We start from the raw sequence: 15776 nt of genomic DNA, 5'->3' as shown, positions 1-15776 counted from the left end.
TTATAAAGGAACAGGGAAATGAGTAACAGGTGAGGGAGAAACAGTTAGTGATCTGTGCTCCCCTGCTGCAGGAGCATCGCTGATTGCCCAGGTCACGAGCTGCTGAAAGTGACGGGACAACACAGACAGCACGGGGAGCCAATGAGGCACCCTGAACCATGACACTGTAGGCGTTTCGCAATGTCAAGGAAGGATCCTGGGAAGCCAGTATTTTGAGGATGCTATGTCATCGACATCCGTCGAAGGACTGTTCCAATGTTGAGGATCCTCGGAATTTCAACCAAGGACTGAGTCCTTCGTTCGAAGTATTTCCCATACACAGGAAAGGATACATATGTGAATCCTTCGCGCTCTTCACGCTCTCAAATCACCCACAATCCTACGCGTGCAGCTTTGCTATCTTGTTCACAAATTTAAAAAAGTCGAACGTTAGCGGAGTCGGAGCGTTGACGGTTTTTATTTACGTTACCAAACATTTGTTATAACTGTGGTAAAAATAAGTAAAGTTTGACGTTTAAATGCCAGTACAAATTACTACCGTATTGATATTGTAAATTATACAAATACAAATGGTTAACTGAACCGGACCTGTCATTTAACAATTGGTTGCGTCATCGGCATTTCTTTTATAAATAACTAGTTAAGTTGTCCAAAGTAATTTAATGATACAATTCACAGCGTTATTCAAACGGACCTTCTCACTGACGTAATGACGCAATTACGTGCACTTGCTAGCCTGTTCCATTTACGTGTTCTCCGAATGCGAAAGAGGAGTCTCGCCTAGCCTCTGAAGGAAGTGACTTGGAAGGACCAGTCCTGCCAAGGAAGTATCCTTGACATTGAGAAACGCCTTGTATTTGGGGACCAGCATCTCTGCCCCCACACTAAAGTAGAAATCACTCCCTGCAGCTGTCTCAGATGGCACACCCATAGACCGCACACATTCACTAAAATCTGAACCATATTACACAGAAAATGGCAAGCACTGTCTGTAATCACCAGTTCCAGAGTGATATAACTGGCACATCAAAACAAAATTAACTGTGGTTTTTTTACATACTTGTTAGACAGCTCTTCTGAATGGGTCTTAGCCAGATAAAGTAGACTTAAAATGATTAAGTCAAGGTAAAAAAAAAAAAAAAAAGAAAAAAAAAAAAAGAAAAAAAAAAAAAAAACCTGTAGACAGGTCTTGTAAATTCACAGATAAAACCTTTTGGGAAATTTGTCATCATTAGTCCATGTTGTTAGGAAGTTGTTAGCTTCAGGTGTTTATGATTCTCTGTCTATCACAGTTGTGATTGCCATCTCATTGAAAAATGATTGAACACATTTGAATGTATAGAGGAAACACAGAAAGGAATTTGCTGACTGATAACACCGGGAAGAGAAAAGGCACAATACAACTATAACTGGCAAGGCTAAATTGCTTCAGCAGGGGATAAATTATGTGGCTGATTCATTCTAGGTGTTGCAGTTAGCTCACTGTAGATGCACCATTTGATTTGCTTTTGGTGGCGGGTAGACCTATAAAGAGAGTGTGCATTCAGTTAATGAGGCTGTAATGTCAGAGTGACCCCGGCCTCCTTTATCACACGAACTGAGATTGAGAGCTAGGTACCACATGGAGGTTAGCTAAAACACTGCCAGGTGGCCACTTGAATACAAATGACTGCTCACAGCGAGTCAACAAAAAAATGGACTGCTGAACTGTTTATATATGTATATATTCTATTTGATTTTAACAAGTGAAATCATAATTTGCTCACCATTACCTTTCTGAAAATATAAAATTTGTACATTAGAATGATCTGCTTGTGCTGAATATTTTTTTTTGGAGCCATATACACCTTTTTCAGGATTATTTGATGAATAAAAGTATATGTGTGTATATATATATATATATATATATATATATATATATATATATATATATATATATATATATATATATATATATATATATATATAGTGACAATATATTATAAATGTATCCTTTTATTCAGCAGGGGGTATGCTAAATGTAAATAATTAAGGAACAGTGCCAATAAATCAGCATATTAAAAGTTTTTTTTTTTTTTTTTTTTTTTTTTTTTATAAGGCTCATTTGACCCCTGAAGACTTGACTAATGGCTGCTGAAAATTCAGCTTTGCATCAAAGGAATAAATACTTTTTTTAATGGATATTAACATTTAAAAACTGTATTTAATTCATCAATTACATATAAATTATAATAATAATTTACAATCTTACTATTTTTTACTATTTGTCTATCTTTCATCAACTAAATGCAGCCTTGATGAGAACAAGATACTTAAAAAAGCTATTACTGATCCCAAACCTTTTTTTTTTTTTTTTTTTTTTTAGAATTTATATTAGCCAATTAAGTGAAATTATTAAACTCAATTTCTATTCTATTCTATTCTATTCTATTCTATTCTATTCTATTCTATTCTGCTTTTACTCATATTTACATGAAAAATGACATATAAACATCAGAGCTAAGTCTATTATGCAGAATGATAAATTAGTTTATCTTCAGCACCTAACATTAATTTTTATATATTCACCCTGTCTGAATATTTATGCATCTGTTTGACCGCTTTATGGCCTGTGTACACCTCATGTCTCCTATCGCCCTGTCAGATACCCTGAGGAGGACCGGACAGGTGAATGCATGAGTCATGAATCAGTGTTGACAGATGGAGGAGACACAGAATGATATGAACAGGCTAAACAGAATAAAACATAGCATGCAGACAGCCGCATAGCCAAAAAAATATTAATCTTTAACTCAACCGTTCTTGTTTTTCTGCCTTAGTATAGACAGAAATCAATCTAACTTTCATTTCAGATTAATTCTGTTGATAAATGTTGCATGTATAGTCTGCTACATCAATGGGCAGCATGAGACAGTATGATGGGGTTTGAAAGGGTATCTGAAAGGTGTGGACAGGATCCTAGAACTCACGTCTAGCACCATCAATTTTTACTATCTCACATTCCCGCATATTATGACAGTGGGCCCAGAGGATCTATTAGCAAAATGTACAGATGAGTGCCAACTGCACTGGGTCCAGATACAGAATATGAGTCTGTAAATGTGAGGAGAGTTACTTAAAACAGCATTATGCAAGGCAGTGTCTGTATTATATGACAGTTTGCTAAAACTTGGACTGCATGATTTTATAAGAACATGGGACGACCATTAAAACATTATCTTATAATATATTCTATATTTAACAGCTTTATCACTTTGTTTAATTGTGTACATATTATTAATGTGGCCTCATAAAAGTAAATATGCATGCACAGCTATGACATTGGTAGCTACACTATCAGTTGCTAAAGGAACACAATATTGTATTCTTATATAATCTGAAGAAATTGCTAACTCATCCTTTACTATTCGTTGTTATAGAAAATAATGCTACCCCAACCTGCGTTGATGAGGAGAGGTGTGCAGTGTTTTTTTTGTTTTTGTTTTTTGTTTTTTTTTGATCAGGCTAATATTAAAATGGGTGCACAAAATCTCCATGATTGAAACTGGATGAGGTACCACAAGACACATCAAGAAACCAGATGTATCTACTGTTTCATGCTAGCAACCACCCAGAACACCTCAACAGCAAGCTAAAATTATTCCTGCAGTCTCATAGAGCACCTGGTAACATGCACAATTTATGCATTAATTATCATATTTTCAAGAAAATAAGTCACAACTGACTGCAAGTAGCACAGGGTCAACATAACATTGTGTAGAGGCGAACATATTGGTGTATAAGTCAAATTTTACGATTACATTTAGAACTGTTCATTATTTGCAAATAAATTTACAATTAAAAAATCTGATTTGGTCTGATGTTTATCTAAAAGAAAGATCCAAAGTATAAGACCTGGAGACCTTGCTATCATTAAAACTCTGAACAACAATGGTGTTCATGAAAGGATGTCATGTAAGAAACCACTGTTGATCAAAATAAATCTTGTTAGCAAATCTTGTTTAGAAGAAAAAAGGTGCACTGCACGCAAACAGTTCTAAAACTCATGGTCTAGAAATTCTGCAATCAATGAAAAAAAAAGGGGGGGGGGGCAAGAGTGTATCAAGGCATTTTACAGAAGAATGTCAGGACAGTGTTTCATCTATATTGAGGGATTGTCCAAAATTGGTCAAAACTTTTATAAGCAGCTAAAGGAAATGTTTTGTAAAGGGGAACGAGGTCTGGGTCCAATTCTGAAGACACTGAATCAGGATCAAGCTTGATCCGGTACAAATCTTGTTGAAAAAGAACTGACCATACAGTTTTTGGCTGTTATTTTGCCATACAAACTGGCTAAGGATTAATTTATAAATTAATGTTTTGATGATTGTACCTCTCAATCTAAACCAATTGCCAAACAACAAACACATCAGCCAACCTTTTATACTGATCACAGGTGAGCTAAAATGCACCTTTTTTTCACAGTCTTCTCTCCACCGGACAAAAGGCGCTAGTCTCCTGGCATGCATACATACCAGCTGTGCCAGGGGCTTGTTTTGGCAGAGGACCATGGCAAAACAAAAGAGAGTATTAGTCCTGGTGTCATGGCCTTGGAGTGGCAGATCAATCTCGATTTGGAGTGCTGGGTGTTTTGGGTGATGGCAGTATTCAGCCAAACCCCCCTCTGCCATACTTTCACCGGGTGTAATACACACCAGCATGCAACAGATGCTGTGGAAACCCTGCAGTATATCGTTTTGCCAGTGGTGGCGCATATGATTCATCTTCATTGAGGGTATCTGCTTCTCCTTGTTCATCTGCTTGAAAACATAGAGGGCTCAGCTAAGCCAACATGTCTGATTCTCCCAACGGCCCTGTTTAAATTAATTAGCAAATTTCTGCAGCCGGGAGAAGATTGGAGCTTTGAGCACCCCATTATGGTTGGGGCCATGTTGTGTTCAGCTATCTGGGTCAAATCAAAATGATTTTGGTAGTAGAGATTGAGGTGATTTTTTTGAACAGCGGGGAGACTGGAAGCGGTGACATCGCTGTGACATCAGAGTGGCACCCTGTTCATTTGTGAACTCAAGACCGAGCGGCTGCTTTGCTTCACAGATTAGATCAAAGCTGGCAATGTCAGGCTCCATAAACTGATATGCTTGACTTGTGTACCCTTGGGAGGCTTTCTCTTTTGTAAATATCAGAGGCATGAGGCATTACTAAAACATGCTTTTTGCAATTGTTAATGTGATGGAATAAAGAAGGACAGCTGTTTCAAGCCCAATGCAAACTGCATGGTTTGGGCCACAATCAATTTCTGGAATTGTAAACTTTGTGTCCACAATTGATGTTTTTTTTTTTTTCTTGGTGCAGAGAGTTAAAGAATGTTCAACTTTGGTTAAAACACAGCGCTCATCAATGTCATTTATTATTCAGCCATCCAATCACAGTAGAGGAGTGGCGGGGTAAATACCACACTGACCAATCGTCAAATCCTACCTGTAGTACGACTGAACAACAATAGAGGATAAGTTACAGTTTTTCTCAGTCGCTTTGGTAAATTTCTCAAATAATCCTTGAGATTTGCAAAACAGTACGTGCATTTCTCAAAACAACTCATACAAATAGTAAAATACCATGGATTACCTGCAAAAGCCAGGCTATTGCTCAAAATCCTTAGTTCATCTCTCAAAAATAAATATCTGTGTCAATGAACATGTCACTGCCATCAGAATGACAAGTCCTTGTGTCATTGTTTATGGATAAGACAGTCAAAATGTTTAGTCATGTTGTCAATACAACAGTGTACTCTGGGGGGATGTTCTGATGTAAACCATGGCAACATTTTGGATGACAGTTACTGTATTGAACAGTATGCCATATGCTTATGTATGCCATATATCCATTTCAAAAGTACACATTTACACATCACTGTATGTGGGATATTGATTGAAAGAGACTAGATAAAATTCCCAGTTACACTTTTACTAGTGGTCTGACTCAAAAATAAATAAATAAAACAAGCCTTTACAATGCCATTGTGATATAGAAAAGGAAAAAAGAAATATGGGCACAAAGATGGAAATGAGTGAATTTTCAGAATTCAGAAACTCTTGTGTTGTCCTCTGTCTATACAATATATGCTTTCAACTGAAGATTCATGAGATGAACCTTTGAGCTTTTTCAGAGAAATGGTTTATCATTGGTTTATCATCTACATTCTCTTCATTGGTAAATATTCACTTGCACAATTCATGCCAAATTGACAAAAAAGTCTAATAATAATGTGTAAATAAATAAAATAAAAAGTGTGCTTGGCCGTTTATGACAACTAGATTAACCATTTTGCATTTAATGACTTATACGATGAACCAAAGACTAGATGTTCTGAGGGTTAAGACTATTGCACAGAAAACTAAATAATACATTTTGAGTGACATGACATTAGCAACTGATAATGTAGGAAACCGCAGATAAATGTGCGTAATTGCATAAATGTACAAAAGCAATCGCAACATGTTCAAAAGTATGAGAAACTGGTTTTATGATGTGTATAAATGACTAGATGATGTGGAGGTTGTACAAGTAGTTTTGATAATTTCATTTCTGATTTGAGAAATGCACCTAAGTGAAAAACTGTAATATTGCTTCCGTCCGTATATTAATTTATGAATACACTTTGTTTATTTTTTTCATTAACTTTTACCTGAAAGGTGATCAAATTCTTTTGGACTGATGCCTTGAACTTGTCCAATATCTGCCTTGTTTATCTTCCTGAAATCACATTGTACAATCTGCCAGGGTATTATTTTATAGGATTCCAAAAAAAATAAAATAAAATACAAATAAAAAAAAATCATACAATGCATAGCAAGCTTTTCTCAGACTCTGAAAATCCAGACCACCCCAATGTCTGAATAATGTCGATGGATGGCGGAAGTGTCAGCTTTCCGGCGCCAAACATAAATCAAGGAGAGCATGGCCAGTGAAGGGACACTAATTACCCAGGCTGAAAGAGCTCAAGCTACAGCCACTCCAGCTTCAGTCTCCACATGTCAATCATCCTGAGTTGGACATGAGCGGGAGAGAGATTTGAGGGAAATGGCGGAAGGGAAGAAGTGTTGCATAAACAGCCATTTGTGACAGCTCTTGGCAACGGCACAGCTAAATTATGGCAGACAGTCTGACCTCTGACATAAACTGTGGTTCTTCAGAGACTTTCATTGTTGTCTGAGCCCTATGGGATAACTGACGAGGCCATTCACTTCTTATCCCTGATATGAACAAGGCCCCAAAGAGTTTTATTGAAGCTCTCACAGGTGATATGTGGATTTAGATTCATTCACCCATGGAAACAAATGTGCAAACTCGTTTTTCACAATTCCCCAGCTGTTGCTTATCATATTCCATTACCATAATATTAAAAATGTTCTACTTAGTATGTTATTTAAAAAAAAAAAAAAAAATTGCTTCAATAATCTGGAATATCTAAGAGTGTAACAGGACAGTTTTTGGCATTATATATATATATATATATATATATATATATATATATATATATATATATATATATATATATATATATTACACACTGTACCAGACTGGAATCCCATTGATTAATAGTGGCTGGGATTGAAGAAAGCTAATCCATCTTTCAAGCAGCATGTTCTGTGTAGGGCTGTGGGAATGCTGGAGTGTGTGAAGGTATGGAAACACACTGGATGGATGGCCAGTCCATTACAGTCATAAGCTGGAAGGGTTTTTTTTTTTTTTTTTTTTTTTTTTTAATGGCCTTCATTCCATCTAATTGTCTTGGATGTACATCACTGCTTTTATTGCATGACCGAACACTGCTGTGAAACATGCACTTGGAATGAAAAAGTCACTAATCGCGTTACCTTTATTTTTATTTTTATTTAATTTTTTTTTATTTTTTTTATTTTTATTTTTTTTTTTTTTTATGAAAAGTACTGTATTGCATTACTTTGTGTTACTTTTTTATTACCTGAGCTGTGGTTGCAAAAATCCCAGAAGTTATAATTTTGGCAAATGCAAAGGCCTTTTCACACCAAAAGTGGAACTAATAAGCCTCCTGCTGAAAGAATTGCCTCTGCACCTCACTCCCAGTTTCTCTCAACACTTAGACAGGAGAGGTGTCGGTGAATAAATGGGAGAAAAAAAAGGTAACTTTGTGTCACTCATTTGAAAAAAATTTACTCAGATATGTTCTTGTAAATTTCAAAGTAATGTGTTATTTCACTAGTTACTTGAAAAAAAAGTGATCTGATTATTTCTCTCATGTTGTTTCCCTCAACACTTTATATTATTACATAAAATTTCCTTATAAATTAATTTCCTTTTCTTAAAACTATTAAACCTAATATAGGTCATTTTAAATAGTATTATTATTATTTTTATTGTAATTAATTTGTTAAAAGTGTTGTGTATTCTAGCCTCAAAGGGGTCCATTGTTAATGTTGTTGACTTTTAATTTAATATTCACAAACACTTCATTATTCATCAATGCCATTTGTTGCATCTGGTTGATTATATTTGTACCTGAATAAAACCAGTTAATTTAGATGTTTTCACATTTTTTAGCCTACCTGAAACATTTTTTTTTTTTTTTATACTGTAGAATGTAATTATAATTTAAACATTTGTTATTTATTTATTTTTTTTAGCATACTTATTATGTTCTTGGACATTTATATACTGTAATAATATCCTCATGACTTCCACTATACTGCTTCCCTTCAAAGCTGACATCTACACTGCTTAAAAATATGATCTTATAATGCAGCACGAGGTTATCATTTATTGTAGATTACACTTTGGAACTTAACCAAGATATAAAAGCATTGAATGCATCTTAACGGTAAATTCTGAATGCATTGAGTGCACAAGGCTGATAGAGTTTCTGGGCTATCTTCTTTAAAACATCCTTTTAGATGTGGCTTGTTACATCATTTGTAATCCTTACAGCTTGATGCTTACTTCAAGTTCAAGACTAGGGAGTCAAAAGCTATGAGAGCGTGTGAGGAATGAGAAACGGATGTTTATGCACACTGACAACCAACTGCCTACACGCATCACATCCTGAAACGGTCCGCCTTTGTGTCTGAGGTCAAGAAGCTTTATGATACTGATGCCGGGTGACTTACCTGAAGTTGAGACAGGATCCTCAGGGAAAGTTAGCTCGTCCTCTGCTATCCAAGAAAAGTTCCAGTATTTGGGGGCAGCGGTGGGGTTTCCAGAGTTCGTGGATAAGAGCCGTTCTGCAGACAAAAGCAGAGTTTGCCGTCAAGGGCCTTTACAAATATACTGCAGTGTCAGAAAAATGACTGAAGAAGTTAAGCTTTATGTGAAAGAGGTATTATCTAATCTGTGCAACATTTAGGCTCTGTCAGGGGTAAACTTTTCTCCAAGGGCAGTTTTCTCATAAAACCTCCCACACAGAAAATTGAGCTTAAAAGAACAATCTTGCCTACTAGAAAATGCAGTGCTATACTGTCCTGACAAAAAAAAAAAAAAAGTAAAAAAAAAAAAAAAGTTAAAAAAAAAAAAAAAAGTTAAACACACAGAGACAGATGCATTCCAAATAAAGATTTTAAATGAGATCTTACATGGATTTAACATGCTTTTGTAATTGAATTGAAGTATTTAATGCTCTCTTTCTCAAAAAGGTCTGCCTTTTGCAAAAATAATCTGCCTTAATTAGTTTTCCTTTAGTTATTTGCTTATTTCAATCATCCTTCATTACACACCTGCAGAAATATATCGCTGACAAAGATCATTTGTTTATGGAGCACTGCTTGTCTAAGCTAATTGTGGGATCAAGAACCACTGCGGGTTTCTTTAGGTTATACGCTATTTATATCAACACAAATACATATTTTATCATCAGCATGTAATTTTTGCAACTTGTATACTTAATTCTCCGCATTATACCGTAGCTTTGCCCACCGAAAGTCTTGTTCCTTTGTCAGTTTAGCAAATACTGGATTCCTGTAAATCAGCAATATTGTAAATGAAACAAAGAGTAAGTTTTCAGACGTACATGTAATGAATTGCTGTTAGTTTCATATTATATATAATATGGTTTTGATTTTCCAAATGTTATGTTTCTGTCATTACATGCTTTTTATTTAAGTCTTTCTATCTTATATTCACAGCATAGTCCATCTCCATCTAACACATCATATATATTTATATATATATATATATATATATATATATATATATATATATATATATATATATATATATATAAACTTTTAATTTGGAAAATGATTAAGATTGAAGGGTGTCATATACACCATTAAGTGTCATATTCAGGTGAATAAGGTTAAAAGCTTGGCAAAAAATCACAATATGAATCAGCAGTGGCTTAGATTACTTGAGTAATTGGGCTTTGTTACTAAGCTTGGGTATCAGGGAATTTGATTTGAGTGTTATTAAAATTAAAACTGTTACTGAATTACACAAAAATATACATATGTATATATATATCATCCTGAAACTATGTTCAAGTGTCAGACACCTGTCATCTACAGCCCCACATGCAATGTTTAGTCATCATTGTTAACATATTTTAGGATACTGACTTCAATTCTTTAGACAGTTTGTACAGTTGGCACATTAGAAGTTACTTTAATTAATCTTGCTTCTGTCAGTCCATTTCAAATGCAGAAGCTTATATATATATATATATATATATATATATATATATATATATATATATATAGTTAAGAACAAATAAATGTGTCAACTTTAACTGCAGATTGAAAACTGAATCTTTAACTGGTTTTACAACCTTCTATAAAATATATTGATATAAACATGAATATACAGTATCTGATATCCAAGGTCGGAAGCCACATTGAGATATTGCCTCAGTACAAACAGCATACCAATCATAAGTGGTGTAGTTTGCCAACAAATCCCTTCCACGGGTTTATGGACACTTTCTAAACTTTTTGAACTTTTGTATCTCTTTATGTCTCCATGTGGACCAAAAGCAAACTGGACAGGTTTCTTTGAGTGTGCGATACCCTGATTATTCCCCATACCTTCCAAACCAGGCAAATTAATAAGAAGCTAAATTGGAGAGGGAGTAAAGGGAGTTTGTTTTGGACTATAAAACTGCTGGCGGGTTGAGATCTGTCACGGGTCATTCTAACCTTTGTGGATAGTAATGAAAAGTGTGCTTTACCCAATACTTTATAGGGCCTCGGAGGAGCACGAGTGCACATATACTCCTTAATCATTCCAAATGACCATTAAGAAAGAATCAATAGTAAACAGAAAACAACTTTTGTGAGTTGTTATTAAAGTGCAGCAGAGAACAGTCCTTGAGACTGGGAGTGTATTCAATTAACCATCAATGGTAAATATGGCCTACAGCCCAGGGCACTGACTGGTAGTGATTGTTTCAAAACAGGTTCCCCATACACTCCTGAACCTCTTAGCTTGGAATTGTCCACATCAGCTAGACAACTGACTCTCCACTAAGAATAGTCAACTTTATACTCACTACATAGCAAACTATTCAGCTGCTACCGGCTCTACTCTGAGAGCCTGTCTTCCAACAAAAACAAATACAAAAAAAAAACATATAGGTCGTTTGTGCAAGCATTTATTACGACCTATATTTACATTTTAAAGTTAAGCGCCCTCTAGTGGGCGTAAAAATAATGACAGTATCACGTTGCGTCTGTCGTCATGAATTGACGTATGACTGATCTCACAGTATTTCCTACATATTTTACTACTGTAGGTGGCTTATTCGTTCGAATGACCACATCTAACTCCACCCCTAAACCTAACCCTCAAGGAAATCATGCTAAATTATGATTTATTGAGCATATACATTTTCATGCACGTCCGTTCCCTGGGATCGAACCCATGATAGCATGATTACATATCAAGGTATAACGCAATAATCTACTAACTGACCTACACAAAACGCAAAACAGAGGGCAAATAAAAGAGTACAAAACATTAATATGAAAACGACCTTTTGCCGATAGGGGCGCAATTGTAGTATACGCTCTGAAGTGTCGTATTTCAGGGATTTGGAAAAACAACCTGTACAAGCGTATTGGTTGGAGGACAGGTTGCATTTCTGTTCTTAGACTTCCACTCTAACCCATCAATCCTTTCTACACTTACTACACTGAAACAAAATAGGTTTATTGACTATCCATCAGTGTTGGGAAGGTTACTTTGGAAATGTAATAGGTTCCGATTACAAGTTACCCTATTTAAAATGTAATAGTAGTGTAACTTTTTTAATTACTTTAAAAAAGTAATGTAACTAATTACTTTTGAGTACTTTTTGATTACTTTTATAAATTTCTAATGAATGTTTATTTGCAACTGTTAATCATCTTCCACCATTTACACCAGGCAGGTTTAACCTTAAAGTAGAGCTCAATACTGTCAGACTTTCACCATCCTTCATCACTTGAATTAAGATGATCACATTTGAACACATCCACCACACAATCAGACTTTAGTACTGCCTTTTACTTCAATGAGATCTGAAGTTCAATGCAGATTTAAAATCAAAAGAAATAGTTTATAGATACTGTTTTTGAAACCAAATCTTTCATTATCCATCCATCTCTCTCATGACTTTAATACTGAAGATTTTTATTTGACTTTTACCATGTTTTGTAAGTGCATTTTTTTTTTCGCAAATGAATTACCACTTGTATTTATTTTTACTACAAAGTCCATGGTTAAACCACGCTTAGTACCATACCATAGGCTACATAAATTTTCCTAAGGGTTGTGTTTTTGTATGCACTAGCTCCCCCTAAACCTATGACAAAATATGATGATTTGTCTGCTAAATTACAGCTGTAACATTACAATAGATACTAATGACGTCGTTTATACAGTATTTTGAGTGAGTGTGAGCAATGTGCTGCTGTTTCTTGACTAAAAGACAAAACTACATTAGCATATTTACAGATGAGACTGACCTATACCTGAAACCCTGAACAGAAGTTTCGCTTCTGCTCCAGCTGTGCGCTTACACAGTTCACTCCGTTCTCTCTCTCTCTCGCATCGAGTCTGATCCAAACCGTTCGGCGGAGGCGCAGAGAGCGCGCGAGCCCAACCATTGCCAGTCACGACTGCCAGTCATGAATCATTGCCGATTCATGATTTATTAGAGATTCGGAAATAATCGCTTTAGTATATTCGGCCTGCAATTATACAATAACAATATTTAAGTAGAGGGCCAAATCGTCTGCCGGACCACCGGGAATAGTCCCGGTTCTCCCGATGTCCAGTCAGCGCCTGATTTCCACAGACACGCAGGACGTGCAGGATTCATATTCAGTCTTTTTGCGGCTTAATAATCACAGACACCAGTCCATATCGCGTTTTTATTCAAGTGTACGACCTACTTTTGATTTATTCATCCAAAATGTGGCATATTTTGTCCGCGTTATAGGCTGAATTCCATTTTTATGACTGAATTCTACGAATGTGTTCTCCGCGTCGCGGAGATCATGGGCCATATGTCTTAGTGCAATTTGGGAAAGAAATAAGCTGTATGTGGATGTGTGTAAATATTCAAATGTAATCCTCTTTGTAATTGTTACAGTTTTCATAAGTAACTGTAATTTAATTACTCATTTTTTCATAGTAACTGTAACTGATTACTGTTACATTTATTTTGTAATTAAATTACGTAACGCCGTTACATGTAACTAGTTACTCCCCAACACTGCTATCCATATACAGCTTTTATGTATGTATGTATGTATGTATGTATGTATGTATGTATTTATTTATTTATTTGTTTGTTTGTTTGTTTGTTTGTTTGTTTGTTTAAAAATCACTTTCATGAAAAAATAAAATAAAACAAATATCACAATTTTACTAGATTTTTTTATTTATTTATTTATTCTATCCTACTATATTAATTATTGAAAATGCCTGCATGATGTTTCAAATATGTGACCCAGGACTGCAAAACCAGTCTTAGTAGGATGGGTAGCGTTTTAAAATAATTGTCCTGTCCTAACAAACCATACATCAATGGAAAGCTTATACTTCAGTATTAATTTATTATGTATGAAAAAAAAAAAACCTTACGAATGGTTTTGTGGTCCAGAGTCACATATGATACTCAACAACAAATCTATGCATGCCTGGCTTTATAGGGTAATTCGCAAAGCTTTTAAAACATTTGTAACATATTCTTTAAGCACCGTCCTTAAAATGCATCCTGTCTGTGGTCAAAAGATGCTTTCCATTCATTATGTGACTGCCCATGGCTGGTTACTCCTCTGTCTTTGAGAACTCATGAGCTCTCCATCATTTGATCAATGAGGCTCAGCTTTAGCTCTGCACCCACTCACCCCTCATCTCTTGTCATCCACCAGTGCTCCAATCTCAGGCCTGCTCGGCCACAACTCTCTTTCTTTCCAAATAAATAAATAAACACACGCTTGATAAGAAGCACAACAGGGTGAAATAAAAGACATGTTTGATAGGACATGATGTAGTGCTGTTCTTGGTGGATTTGTTTGGCGGCAGTGCAGTGATCCTGAAATAAATTCAATTACCCGTAAAGCGCCATTGGGGGAGTTGCACAAGAGGACTTCTCTCTTATCAGATCCTCTTAAATATCAGACCACAGGACAAGGTGATATGACTGGGCAGTTAAGAGGTCTTTAAAAAAGCATATGACAACTTCAGCCTGTGAACTTTTTAAACTTAAGTATTAACTTAAGGATTAGCGATGTAGAATAAGGTCATATAGAATAAGGCATTAATATGTACTCACTTAGTACCAATAAATGTCTGAAATTCTAGCAATATGCATGTTAATTAGCAATTAGTTGAGAGACCCTGAAATAATGTGTTACTGCAGGCCTGTTGTTGACATATTGGCTTTGTATTAATACTTTAAAAACACACGTTCTGTGAGTCCATATTCTGCATCAGTATTCCTAACCAAAACCTAAACTTAACAGCTATATTACTGACTGTTAATAAGCAGCAACTTATTGGAAAGCTTTGAGGCAAAATGTGTAGTTAAAGGTTTGTAAATATCGAGAAACCTTAAAATAAAGTGTTACCAATTTTAGCAGCAGGTAAAAATCTAGCAGCAAAATATATATATAAAAAAAAAAAAAAATGAAGGACAAGACCTGGTCCTTTAATCTCAGTGTTTTGGACAGGTACTTTAATGAAGCTGTAGTATTTCACACATAATATAAGATTCTGAAACGCAATGTTAATCACACCTGTGTGTCCTTCAGGCATGAATGTCACAGAAAATGAAGAAGGCAAAAAAATAGGGTAAAATAGATTGAAATTAGGGTAAGAGGATGTTATGACAAGCCGTGAATTTCTGAATGGGTTCGCACAAACCCCCGTGACCCATTTTTCCACCCAACATTCCTATAGCAGCAGAGCATAGATATCACAGCAGCTGTCTCCGTTTGTATTAATTAAGATTGGTTGTGGATACATACATTAAGGCTCTTATAAATTGATTACCCGTCCACTCCCTGGCGGGTCATTAAATTCCCATCAAAGCCTAAGACTAAAGGAAAGGAGGGAAAGAAAGAAGAAAAAAAGAAAAATGTCAGGGGCTGAATTAAACACTGATGCTGCAACAGAGGCGCATTGATTTCTTTCAGGATCCTGACTGAACGTCCTCTGCATTCTGCACACGTGGATCCATAGTAAGCTGACCTCCGCATGTGCTCCTGATTACAGACATGCACTCCTTCATTCCAGTCAGACCCATCAGCGCGGTTATGGAT

The 15776-nt window shown here is 35.6% G+C and overlaps 1 protein-coding gene across 1 annotated transcript in view; it reads right to left on the bottom strand.

Annotated features, from left to right (window-relative positions):
- alk (ALK receptor tyrosine kinase) overlaps window positions 1-15776 on the bottom strand; it is a 371909-nt gene that overhangs the window by 204336 nt on the left and 151797 nt on the right. The window contains exon 2 of the mRNA XM_052580768.1: window positions 9144-9257. Within this exon, the coding sequence (XP_052436728.1) occupies window positions 9144-9257 (114 nt within the window). The remainder of the gene's footprint in view (window positions 1-9143; window positions 9258-15776) is intronic.

The sequence above is a fragment of the Carassius gibelio genome, chromosome B17, assembly GCF_023724105.1.
Source record: "Carassius gibelio isolate Cgi1373 ecotype wild population from Czech Republic chromosome B17, carGib1.2-hapl.c, whole genome shotgun sequence".
NCBI classification, from domain to species: domain Eukaryota; kingdom Metazoa; phylum Chordata; class Actinopteri; order Cypriniformes; family Cyprinidae; genus Carassius; species Carassius gibelio.
This window is presented reverse-complemented; position numbering and strand designations above follow the sequence as displayed.